Source organism: Ornithodoros turicata, chromosome 9 (assembly GCF_037126465.1).
Source record: "Ornithodoros turicata isolate Travis chromosome 9, ASM3712646v1, whole genome shotgun sequence".
NCBI classification, from domain to species: domain Eukaryota; kingdom Metazoa; phylum Arthropoda; class Arachnida; order Ixodida; family Argasidae; genus Ornithodoros; species Ornithodoros turicata.
Genome location: NC_088209.1, coordinates 35,434,907 through 35,448,186, shown reverse-complemented (window position 1 = coordinate 35,448,186; position 13,280 = coordinate 35,434,907). Strand labels below are relative to the sequence as shown.

General features: G+C 48.6%; 1 protein-coding gene across 4 annotated transcripts in view; it reads right to left on the bottom strand.

Annotated features, from left to right (window-relative positions):
• The window catches only part of LOC135368756 (CCR4-NOT transcription complex subunit 6-like), a 92,889-nt gene that overhangs the window by 9,393 nt on the left and 70,216 nt on the right, over window positions 1-13,280 (bottom strand). For all 4 annotated transcript variants that reach the window (XM_064602263.1, XM_064602264.1, XM_064602262.1 and 1 more), the window contains one exon: window positions 89-157. In XM_064602263.1, coding sequence (XP_064458333.1) covers window positions 89-157 — 69 coding nt within the window. The remainder of the gene's footprint in view (window positions 1-88; window positions 158-13,280) is intronic.

Sequence of the window (13,280 nt, the reverse complement as noted above, 5' to 3'; positions counted from 1 at the left end):
ATAAGACACATACCGTCCACCCCTATTGCACTCGACTTTCAGTACATTGTGCTGCTTGGGTCTCCGTAAACACGCAGCATATACGTACTTGATGTTTGTGTTCGAGTAGGATGGGCAACTGCGATCCATGGTCTTTGCGGGGGATGAGATGAAGTGACTGCGAAAAGAAAGTTACCACCTGTTAGTGCTACCCCAGCAGTACTACTATTAATCGGTTATAAAACTGTGCACCTCAGGTTCAACATGTAGTCATCAAACACTTAACACAACATGTAATCCAAATCTCAAATTAATAAATTATTTGCCCTTAGTACACACGGCTGCGTGAGCTGTGCACATAGTAATGATTTTGTAAGCAACGCGGAATCGCTAACAGAATTTTTCGGTGGCAATTATTTTTATAGTGCTTCAATCCACGCCCATCTTGTACGCAGTCCCTACGGAAGCCCTAGTTCTTTGCGTGACCGAAGTGCATTGCAAAGACAATGAGCGAACGGAGCGGTAGCTTCCTGATCCTTCAATCCTTACACATCCTGCATCAAAACTCCGTTTGCAGTGTTTGTTCCTCGCGTGACTCGTGTACATTGTAAAGCAGAGTTGTTACATGAAGCCGCATTTTTGTTGCCCCTCGATCCGCACCCATCATCAGGCCTCATCATCCAATTTTATCGGAGCCTTCCACCCTTCCGTGACCGACGTGCAATGCAAAGCAGACGACATAACAAAGGGAAGCTCAACAACGAAGGGGCGTTTCGCTACTTGTCGACCATGCACGATACGGCATTTTTGTGGTCCCGAGCCGTTTAACCACAAGCTCCAGGAAATCTAACGGCGAATTCCACAGGTCGTATAGTGCAGAAAAGATTACACTGGTGGTAGCTTCGCCGTAACGCGCGTTTCATTTGTGGTTGCGTTCATTTCTACGCTGAACCCACACCGGAACACTACGCTGCGATGCGATGCGATGCGACGCGACGCGACGCGACGGACGGACGGGCGAACGAACGAACGAACGCGCGCACACACACAAACGACCAGCGGAATTCGCCATAACATTGTGGTAACATACTAACAAATACATAGCATACTACAAACTAACAATACCCACTGGACAGGCCACTTTACAGGACCGCCAGAGCGATCAGCAACAGGAAGATGTCATATGAAGTTGCGGTTCGCCAAGCAGCACAATGTAGTAAAAGTTCAAGTGCACAGGGTGTAGATCAAGATTATTTTCTTCATGGGCATCTTCACGAAGTGAAGCACCCGGCACTGATACAAGTAGATCCCCGCTCGTGTCGAAATTGTTTAACCCGCATCCGATCCAGGGTCCAGGTGAGTTCCATTACAAAATGAAACCTGCACCCGACAGCAACCCGCACCCGATCCGCCATCCACAACGAGAAGAAACGCAGACGCGAGCTGTGCGGAATCCCCAAGGCTGTCTCTGATGGGTTATCTTATATGTGCCTGTTTGTTGTACCCGCTGACCGCGGTATTATTACGTAACCAAACAAGGATGCAAATTGAGTGGCTCCTTAAGTCTGTTCTATTCCTCTTTCTGGAAAACATCTTACTCGCGACCAACCCGCTACCCGCGCTGGTGTCAAAGATGACACCCGCACAATTGTCTCTCTGGTATATACTGGGCTCTACTGATAAGGCCATCAGCGAGCCATCCTAAGTATTTGAACTTTCAGTACATTGTGGCTGCTTGGAATGGCAGACGCCTTCCAGACATACGGGGAGCGAGTCGAGAAAGATAATTAGTGTCCTCATAATTCGTTACTTTGCAAACGCGTTCTCTCATCGACAGGGCCTGTCCCGACTAGCGCACGTACACTGATCCATGTAGAGGGATTTAATGACGCAGGATGATACCCACCCAGCCTTGGCCTTGGCGAGCAGACACAGAGCTCAAGGCCAAGGCGGCACCCATTTGTCAACCCTTTGATACCCGGAGCGTGCGTAACCCGAGTCACTAAATAACGAGAGCCCTCCCCGGTATAAATATCAGAGGCGCGCCGAGAGTACGGGCGCTGGAGTAACAACCATTTAATTAATGATAATAGCCATCCCCGCGCATCTCTCATCGCCGCCGGCCCCAGCTGTGCCGGCCTGGTTACAGGACGCTCACAGAGCTGACGTTTTCCATGACCTCTCTCTTTCGTTGGCGGCCGCACCCGCATGCCATTCGATATCGGCATTGGTTCAACGTATATAGATTCCTGCTACAGTGAAACCTGTCTAATATGGACACCCGCGGGACCATGGTTCTTGTCCGCGTACACGAGAGGTATTGAAGTAAGAGCCCTGAAGCTTGCCGGGGAAATCTAGCTGTCCGCCGTGGGGGAGTGTCTGCCTAGGTGTTTCCGGTGTCCGTTTTTGTGCATAGGCTTCACTGTGCTACGAACCTTCGCAAGCACGTGCTGTGGGACGTCCCCTATGTTGTTCTATGTCGCACATTCCCGTACACTTCTTTCCTAGACCAATATGGGGAAGTCAGGCACGATTGAGTGAGCACTTCCAGGGAAAAAAATAAATAAATATAAAGTAGGCCCCCACGCCAAAGCGGCACGTGGCGAAAGTGCAACCGGCAAGGGTGCTTCGCCGCAGTGAGACTACGCCTCGCAGTGCAGCTGAGCTTTATCCATTTCCAGATCACGGAGGCTCGCCTTGCGGTCACTGGAACTGGACAACGTGTCCCGCATTGAGCGAGTGTTCCCCTCTACATAGGCTACTCAACGGAACAGACGCTGTTGTGAGCACACTGTTTTAGTTGCATGTTCCCCGTTATTCCACGAAGTAACACTACTTGCGGCAAATGAGGGGCTATTCGAGAAATTAGGTACGCTTTCCTCGTGTACTTCATTCGGCCATAAACAATGCGTTTCCGGACGAAGACATCGTCTTTCAAGGTGAGAATACTATGAACCAAAAGTATTTACAATTGGGTCGCGACGCGTCACATCAGGTTGCCGAGTTGGTCAGGGCGGGCCGTTGACTTATTCTGCCCCAGCCGCCAAATGTTTGGTAACACCCCTAACTCTTTTTTCCTGCGCACCCCTCAAAGGGGAGCCTCTTTTATTCCAGCTTCAGGCACATGGAGTTGTTGAACGTTACTGTTAATAATGACCCCCCCCCCCCTTCCCCGAACTTCTTGCAACAACCCCCGTGCTCTCATAAACCACTGGTCAGTGCAGTCCCCTGGTCCCGACTTTAATTGAAATTATGTGGCAGAAACTTCAGTACGAGACCTCAAAGAAGAAGCCCACAGTTCGAGGTACGCTGAATGGGAGTGTTGTCCAGGCGGCCAGGCCTGGAATTCAGTAGTCTGCTCTTATACGCCGCTTTTGGAGAGAATGCTGTTTCGTCAAACACTAAGCGACCTGCGGCTTATGATCAAGTCTCTCTCTCTCTCTCTTTCTTTTCGCTCTTCCTTTAGATGATTCTATGCAACCGCGAGCCAAGTGTTTCGAGTTGTATTGCTGCCACGCAACAACACAATGATGCTGAGTTGGAGTCTTATGGATACTTAGAGTCGGGATTCAGCCATTCGTCGCAGACGATTTCAAACACAGGCTTTCAATGGCTATAAGTGGCTGCCGGTGCGGCTCATGACGGCTCGTCTCCATATAGTTGCGGCCGACGAAGCACGGTCGTGATTGGCGGACTCTTAATGACTACGTCACGTCGTTTTTTTTCTTCTTAATTCCGTGTTAGCGCCACGAAGCAACCGTGGCTATGAGCGACGCACAGACGTGGACAGATGGGGAGAGCTCAGCGGAAAAAAGTGTAAGACAGGAGGGTTAGTGTGCGTACTGGGCCGACTTCACAAGGACCTGTGCCGAGATTCGTCTGGAAAGCCTGCCGGAAAACTTTGGACAGCACAGCCGGTGGTGGGGTTCGAACCCACCACCTATCCCAGTCTTCAGCACGACCTTTGGCTTTCACCCACTCGGCCATGCCGCTGGCCATCCCGTTTAAGCCATTAGGCCTTGTGTCTACGTGGCGTTGACACAAGTGGCGCATGAGGCACACGGAGAACAGCGAAGAACCAAGTAATTCATCCGCAGGAAAGCAGCCTAAGGTACGGCCACTATTCTACAGCTAAAGAGAGCTCAGCAAATGTCGCATAATCCCTCCTTGCAAATGACTTAACAACAGGAAAGGCCTTCGAAGCGAAGAAATCATTACCGCCACCGTAATTACTGGGAAAGAAAGTAAACCGTCGCTCGGGGTACACCGCTTCGAAGAAGCGCCCTTAACCCGTTCGACAAGTTCCCCCAGACGCTCCTTCACTAATTGCCAGCTGAACTATAATGGAAGAACCACGTGAATGGAGCAGCAAATGGACAGCGGAGGGGAATGAGCGGGTCACGTTTCAAGAGCAATGTCAGGGTCTACGAAGGAACATCCTTTCCAGCCTTCATCCAACGGCGGGAACTGTTGAAGCCGCAGACGGTGTGTTGCCATTCTGTCTAACCCGTTGTAGCGTGTCGAATATACACTTTGCTCAAATAGACCAGAGACGAACGCAACGGCTCTGAAGTGCACGAACTAGCAGCAGGCTCCTTGCGCCCTGCGAGCATCGCACTGTCGGTCATAAAAAGAAAGAAAGAAAGAAAAACGGCTAAACACAACATACGCGAAAAAGCCAGACGCCCCTGCGGTAGTACTGACTAAACGTCCTGTATATGCAGAAGCCATAAATAGACGTGGTAAGCCCACACTTGACGAGATGAAGGAACACAGACGAAGGCGTGTTCCTTTATCTTGTCAACCGTTGCGCTTCAGCTTGTCAATTTGGAACAGACACCAACTAGCTCAGTTCTTTAATTCAGAATCAGAAGGAACGCCCCGACTCTTTCGGCCCTTTTCCTACAAAGAGCTTCCTCCTTGTCGTCTCTGCTAGAAGCCGCGAACGCCAACTCCATTTTCTGTTGCCGACGAACGCTCTTCGCCTCTGCGCAATTACCTCTAGTTGAATCTGATTTCCCGAAACGAATGCACGCATCCGCACGCTACGAAGGGCGGCCTCAGGCGAAAGGAAAGCATGCGCTCAGTAGACGTGCATCTCGCGAACTGTGACGTCACCGAGCATGGGGCCATGCAGAACCACGCGTTATACTCCGAAGTCAGAAAGAATGCATTCTGCGTTTATTGCGGCAACGTCGGGGCATTCCCGAACATATACCCCGCTGCTCTACCAACCCAGAACCAAGAGGGTCAGAATGTCTCTCACGATTGTCTCGCTTCACTATGCCATTTTTCATGGACATAAAACGCGGGACGGCGACCACTCACGCACGGCAACATGAACCGCGGAACGAAGCCGCTTCGTGATACCACGCCTGTTGTTCTTGGGCCGAAACAAGCGGATAGCCAGGTCACTGGCCGCACTGGAAGTGTCGAGCGGACTATATTAGCTGGGAAAACGCAGACTGTTGGGTTGGTGGGTAAGTGGCTTCAATAGGAGGACTTAGCGCAGGGAACACCGGAGGGTGCACGGAGAGCAAATACGAGTCCCCTTACAATTAGCTGGCTTCTCAGCGGTTGCTCGGCAGGGTGGCTCGGATTAAGCTCGGCTCGTTGGATAGCCGTATCGTGACGATAATTCGTATCACAATTCAGATAGACAGGTCACGCCTTAATTGCCGATTGTCCACGAGGAGTCAAGGGCAGTGAAAACTAAACGTGAAGGACAGTTCATTACAGTAATCACCCAGGATGCAACGCATACGCAAGGAGAACTGGGATTTTCTGAAATCGTCTCTTTGAAGGCTCAGAATGACTCAAGAATCCTCAAACGAAACTCTATAGCAACGAGCAAACTAATAAACTGTGATAGGATGAGTACGTTCCGTTCTCCATTCGCGCAAACCACTGAGGGAAACGCAAAAACCCCTCGAGCAACACTGGACTGAAACGGGGCGACTATCACGCGGTCTGGGAGTGACTAGAGTCACTAGGAGTGAGGACGTGGTGGCAGTGTAACGGACGGGACGGGACACCTCCTGACGAAATTTATCCTCCCCGTGAAGCGAATAAGCGCATAAGTGAATAGGTAATGATGACATCATTCCCTGACGTAGAGGAACACCGTAGAGGAACAGCGCAGCGCCGGGTCCGCGGCGGACGAATCTTCAGTGGAAAATGAGACCTCGGGGCTGCTCGCTACGCTGATGACACTGATCTCATTACGTCACTTCAGGTGATCGGGCCGTGCCTCCTTGGTCACGCAGCATCGCTCAATGCTAGTTCGCGTGGCTATTTTCCATTGTGGCTCCTGAAAGGCTGCTCGACGAATGAAGCAGGGTCATTTAATTTCTCCGTTAAGCTGCATAGGACATTCTACTGGGTCTCCTATCGACATAAATATGACATTAGGTTGTGCATCGGCTAGAGCAAGAACCAATAAGATGCCGAAAGCACATTTTCAACTGGAACCTTCGTTATAGGTACTTATCTCTACCGGCCCCTCCTTCTCTACGCGCACAAATTACTCGAAAAAAATATTCGAGCTGGCCGAGCGGCCCGATTGGATCGATTGCCGCGGAACGCCCAAGGTTACACCCGCAAGGCGCATTTTCACTTCTCGAAATATTTTTGTATTGCGTCATCTGCCGCAGATATACGAACCGAAATTGCGTGATTTTCGTAATTTCAAAAAGAGCCTGTCGTTCGGTGCGAGCAGCTTTTCGGCAGAACGACGGATCAGCTGTCAACCTACATTGCAGCAAATGACACGACCTCGGCACGGTTCCTCAGAGCCATTGGACCGCGACGCGTCCCCGATGAAAGTGGCAGAAGCCTTCTTGCCACCTGCGATATTCATTCGCTATACGACGGCACTGAGAGGCTTCGACAAGGACAGCGTCGAATAAGGACACAGCCGTTATGATGACATCGCCGTTATCAACATTCTAATCTTTGTGGGTCATTGGAGGAAGCTATATCTGATGATGTGGGATAACAATAAGGCACAATCTCGAAGAGGGTGTATATATTTACTCCAAGAAACGGAGAAAAGCTTAGTCAAACATAAGGGCGGCTTGCTATTCCACTCAAAATATAAAGAGAAAGAATGAAGGAAAAATAAAAAATAAAGAACGAAGAAAAAGCAGGATCGAAAAAGAAGAAACGAAAGAAGAGAAAAAAATATCACTGGTCGTTCCCCTCTCATGATGTTTTTGTAACCCTCTTACAGCGCAACCCTTTTACAGCGATTTCTTGTTTCTGGCATTTCTACAGGACGTCCGGCTGCGTCGGTTTACTGGATAGATCGATTATCATCGCTTATTACATCGACAGTCTTCCCTGTTGGTTATTACGAGGCATGAGCTAAGTTAAGCGCTCCAGGCCCTTTTTAATACAGAGAACAGCTGCAACATGTTTGTGAGAAACTGTCTGTACTGGTTCGTTCGAGGCCATAGCCGTCGTGCAACGTCACATTTCGTTGCTATAATTCCTCCTGAAACCCCAGTTTATCCCGTCGCTGTGCTTCTGAGCTACTAGTAACGTCCGTTGACCACCAAGATCTACATCAATTACAACATGAGAATCCTCCTCACGCCTTTGCTTTTCACACAGCAATCTCATCTGTTGACTTTCCCGCATGTCCTCTCTCTTCAAAGCCACCGTAACATACATCAACGTGGCTCCAAAGGGCGGTCCAAATGTTTCTCTCAATTGATTCAGTTCATACAATACTCCGATGGTAAGCCTCTCATTCTTATGACCGTGACGTCAACGCGGACCATTACTAGCTACCCAATGACCTTTGGCTTTACCTGGTAGCCTCCACTGAGGAGCAGAAGGCAACCGTGCACCACACATTGCTTCCAGGTGCGAGCTGCAGGTCGTAGTGGGCATTTAATTCGTTTAATATTGTCATTTTTTTTTACTCAGTTCTTCTCCCAGCAGAACATAGCAGTTCACGTCGTACCGTGATGCTGCTGTCGCTCTTTTTCGCTTACTGTTTCGATTAACGTTATAACAAGAGATGGGACGAATCCAGAATTTGTCGAATCCGAAACCGAAACCAGCGAAGGTTCTGCGAATCCACAAATATTACGAATCTCGGTTCTTTCGAATCCTTTCTTTAAAAAAAGAGTTTGAAAAGCCTGTGGAAAGAAACGTTTCTACAGAAAAGTGTTTTGAAGCAGAATTTGATATCTTTGTTTAATGAAAAACAAATTAAATAATTGTTCATTTTCTAGAGAGAAAACATACCCATATATACTTCTTCCTAAATTTAATTTATTTAACACGATGTTCATCGACTACAGGGAATACATAAACACTCGAGCCTGAATTCTTTCCATAAAACTAAGAAACAATCAAAATCAAAACCATGTTACTTTTAAACTTGTAAATGTCAGAGCTTTATGGTTAGTCATGTGCTGCGGTTTTGGCGCGCCCCGTGGCCCGGCCAATCAGGCTTCCGGCGGGCTCCGGAGGCGCCAATTTAAAAAAAAAAGAGAGAAACAAACGCGGTTGGTGGATTCGAAACATTCTATTCGCCTATTGGGCACTGGGATTCGGATTCCCGAATCTCGAATCCCTGCCTATAGGATTCGAGAATTCAATTGGCCCGTCCCTTATAAATTACCTATAGTGTTAAACTCAAGTGTAGCAAACGACATATGTCCATATTACACTCTAAAAAAAACACACAAAAAAAAAAAAAAAAACTAGCGTCTTTAGTCATTTTCAGGACTCAGTGCATTATCAAAACTTTTAACTCCCTTTCGGGAGTACATGTACGGAGGTCTATGGGATCTATATCTTAGAGACCATTCGTAGTGCTGGGAGTAAATTTCAGGGTCAGTGAAGTAAAATAAAAGTGCCAGTGCCCCGTTGTTGTTGTCGCTTTCTGGACGTGGCTTCCTCCACCGAAAGCACGTTGGCAATTCAACAAGCATTAATTTCAGAAGTTCGAAAATGCTCGTGGTCGTACGACCCGAAGCGGTTAGCGCTCATTGGTCAAACGCATGCGTCTGTACCGTCTATACCGAACGATAACCGATAACGGATCCGTATCGTATACCCACAACGCCATGGAAACAGCCAACTGCGAACTTCCCTTCCGAAAACGATCGGCAAGACACTACCGAGGCCCACGAAGGAACGCTAATTATCGTGAGACCATACTCGAGCCTCTTCCAACAACCCAATTAACGTGGACGAGGCACAAGACGCAGCCCCTGAAAGGGTTGAATTCGTTCCAGCAACAATAACGAAGTCAGATTCTGAACACAAAAGGCCTCCTCTACGAACGAGGAACACAATTAACCGGCGTCTCCGCCTTTTTCCAGCCGCAGAACCAGGAGAACTCTCAAGAACTCCGAGTGCTGCCGGTTGAGCATATACACGTTACTCCTTTTTTTTTTTTTTTTCCTCGCTCTCTGATGCGTCGGCCACAAAAAGAGGCATTATAATCGAAACCGGTCCCTCGCCAGATACAGCTGACGACGTGATTTGGATGGCCGCTATTCGTGGGCTAGGCACGACCAGGCACTGGGGGGAGGTGTAGACTCGTCGATCAAAGAGGGGTATATAGAAGAAGAATCCTTGCGTAACTGAAGACCCCGGGAGAGCAACTGTGTCAGCGGGACTGGTTGTCGGCCGGAAGACGGAAAGAGCTCAGTCAAGTTTACTCGGTCAATGGGCCCGGATGGCCACCCCCTCGCATCAAGGCAAGGCGCCTTGTTCTCTGCACCGGGTTATCTGCATATACACGCCGATATAGGCAAGGGGGTCATTTGCATGGAGACGGAAGGTCATCTCGTATCTTTTCTTTCAGCCCCCTCGTGGAGTTTAACGAGCGCCGTTAGTAAAGAGACATCATTGCTCATCGCTGTCTTACTCGGAGGCGTTGAATGGACGAGAGATGGACGTCAGGGACAACCGGCTCGCAGAAGAACCAAAGGTTTGCCGGTAGGTCATACGCGACCGTTCGCAAGATCTTCATATCAGACATTCCCAATTCGGTTAAAAAGTGCAGCCATCCTACGGTTCCGGCGTCTTCACAGTTCGTGCCGACTGTAGGGTCGCGCCGTTCGAGATTGACCACCTTGTTATGCTGATGTTGAGGCAATGGTGCGGTGTCACGTATGCTATGGTCCCAAACGGGGATCATATACTAGAAGCGTCTTTGTCGTTGGCACAAGTGGAAATTCTTTCTGAAAATGTTCTCTGCGTGGCCCTTATCTTCACCCCGTATCGGGATGGGCGTCACTTCAAGGGGCGTACCAGAGTTTCCTGTTGCGGACGCTCCGCAGCCATGTGTCGAATATGGTGCGCCTGTACCCTCCAGGATCGTCGTACCCCGAGGCACAGAAACGATGGACTCGAGACGTCGACCCATCACGACTTCTGCGGGAGGGGTACCCGCATGACTCCTCTCTGACCTTATGTGCGAGGAGGTTGTCGCTAACGTTTGACGATTCAGAAAGCAGAACCTATGCCTGTCATACTATACGTTCGACTTGTCCGCTGCCTTACGGGTGGTGCTAGCTGGAAATTCGTCAGGCAGGAAACCGACAATAATTGCTCAAAGGAATTAACGTGACTGTTCCAAAGCTGCCCCATCACCGTCAACTCGTTAGCATAGTGTAACGAGCTCGAAAGCATGTTCGTTACAATGTATATACTGTCAGGTCGCGACGACCGCACGAGACCACTTCGCGCCAACATTTCCCACGGCCATTGACCGCAGGCAAGAACAAACGAGTGCTACTCCTCGCGTGCGGCCAGAATACACAAGGATCAGCAACAAGACGGGAGGCAGCCGCCGCATGCAGAACAGGCGACCCAGTTAGGAGTGGGAAAGGTCGCCGTCGCAATGCAGCTGATGGGCGACACATATCTGAAGGAGGAACGCTTCCCCCCCTCCCCTCTTCACTTCTTCCCCTTCCCTCGAATAGTATGTGACACTGACAAAACGACAACAACAACAACAACTTGACGGCCGCAACCTTGAAGCAAAAACTGGTGCCCTACTTGAATGTAGAGACAAGAATCGAGGCGACGGAAAACAAAGCTTGTTTTAAAGATGGGGGGGGGGGGGGCGCATGACTCATACTGCCAAGAGGGAATAAACTGCGAAGTCCTGAATTTTAATTCCAATGCCACAAAGGTGCAGTCCTTGTAGAAATGCAGAAGGGATTGATATGAACGACGTGGCTTCAATGACAACGATATTCTGGGCACTTTCCCACATGACGCACTCTACCTTTGTTCCGTTTTGCATACTTGCGCCTTAGCAGAGGTAACACCAATAAAGCCAGCAAACTACAATTTCTGCGCTGACTTGAATATGGGGCTCCATAAATGCCCAATCAAAACCGGCCTAACGCTAATACTGGACCGATATCGCCTGCTGTCCGGGTTGTCGCCTGAAGTGACAATCGCTGAGCAAGCGATTTCGAGCTCGGTTTTTTTGTTCCCTGTCAAATAGCCGAGAGCAACATTAACGGGCTCGCGCAAAACAACCCTCTTTCTCTCTGCACTCACTCACTCAAAACATCTTTTTGTTGTTGTTGTGTCAAGTGTTTAGATTTTTTCCCGTTCTTAGTCATGTGCTCTCCTGGCTTTTTAGAATATTTTTGCAAAACAACCCCCTCGGAGAGCAAGGCGTAGAACTACGGATGGGAATTGCCGTTTCGGAAATCCCCTACAACCCGAGAAAGATGCGGCGTAAACAGTTTCACCCGCGTGAAATACCAGGATAATTATCGGAACCGAACCAACAGATAAAAAAATGAAAGATCGTTAATTTCTTAGGCAACTTGAGGCCTTGTATGTGATTGTCCCTTCTATGTTGTTCCAGCCTCAGAACATCAGTTATTTCATGTTCAAGATAAAAAAATATGCGCACAGAAACAAGGTACAAAATAAACTCTCCCTCTTTCTGTGGACATCAATTGAGCGCGGAATGACGATCTATTACCCGGAAAAAAAATTTTATCCAGCAATATCGTCATGAGGAAAGAATGTCTTCGAACTGACTCCGCCAATTTCAAAGTCTGTCGCGGGTGACATAAAAAAAAAAAAAAAAAAAAAAAGATTCACGTAGATCGTGCGCTCAGGACTGAACGCGCAGAAATCGGGATACGACCAATCCATGTAATCAATTAGCAGAGTTCCGTTGTAATACATCCTCTCAGCGCAGTACAGATCGATCGCTCACAATCTATTCCGTCTTTTAATGACGTACGACGAAGGATAACAGATTCCATTGCAACGACTTTCTTGGAGAAATGCACACATTTTGTGTATCAGTGGGCGCGTACCTTCTGCATTATGCATCGGCTCAGTCGCAATGCTAATGAAATGGAAGACTTGCGAAAACGTTCGGCTAAGGACGGAGATAAAGAGAAAAGGTATCCCTGTCGGAAAGATGTAATCTGAGTCACTCGCAAACGTGGAAGCTTTCTCTTCGTCTTGTTTCTACAGGCACGGGCACCCTGTGTGGCCGGGCGAGTGACTCGAAGACCGCGAGAGAGACGTTCAGTTCAGCCATGAATCATATGCCTCGCTTAGAGCGTGTATCGTTCTTCCTACGTGACAGATTGAAATATTGCAGTCGCAGAAAGAGCGGCGTACCTCATGATTGGCGGCCGAGTGCGCTAACCAATACGCCACGCTGGCACGCCTTGTCGAGGGTCCTCATTCAACGAAAGGGTGCACCCCTTTGGCAAGTCGTTTGCAAGCCGTGCCAGTGCAGCGTAGTGGCTAGCGCGCACGACCGGCAGTCCTGCGTGCTTCGACTCCCGATGCTCTTTTGGCTATTTCGAAGACTGCCGTATATGTTGATGCTCGAGCTTTGGGAATGTTGCCGTATTAGTACTCGGTTGTAGTATTCGGTATTATACTGGAGTACTTTTGGGTTGTTACTTCTACTAATTTTGTCATCATCTTGTAATAAAGTTTTTTTATTTTTTTTTTGGTACGCTACACCGAAGATACCTCATTAGGCTTTTTTTTTGGGGGGGGGGGGGACCCAGGAAAGAACGCGAAAATGATGAACTTATTGTTTTTTTTCTATGGCATTTACATTTGCATGCGTGGTGCGAGGAGGAGAGCATCCTATACATAATGAAGCTGCAGCAATAGACGACGACAAAAAAAGTTAATATGAAGTATAAGACAGAACACCTGCAGTTTCATTGTGAATATGTACCAAGTCTCCCTACACAGCCCGTTGATTGAGCGTCCTATAAGCAGGCATCGCAGGAAAATAAATTTAAATACATAAATAATAAAAATAGAAG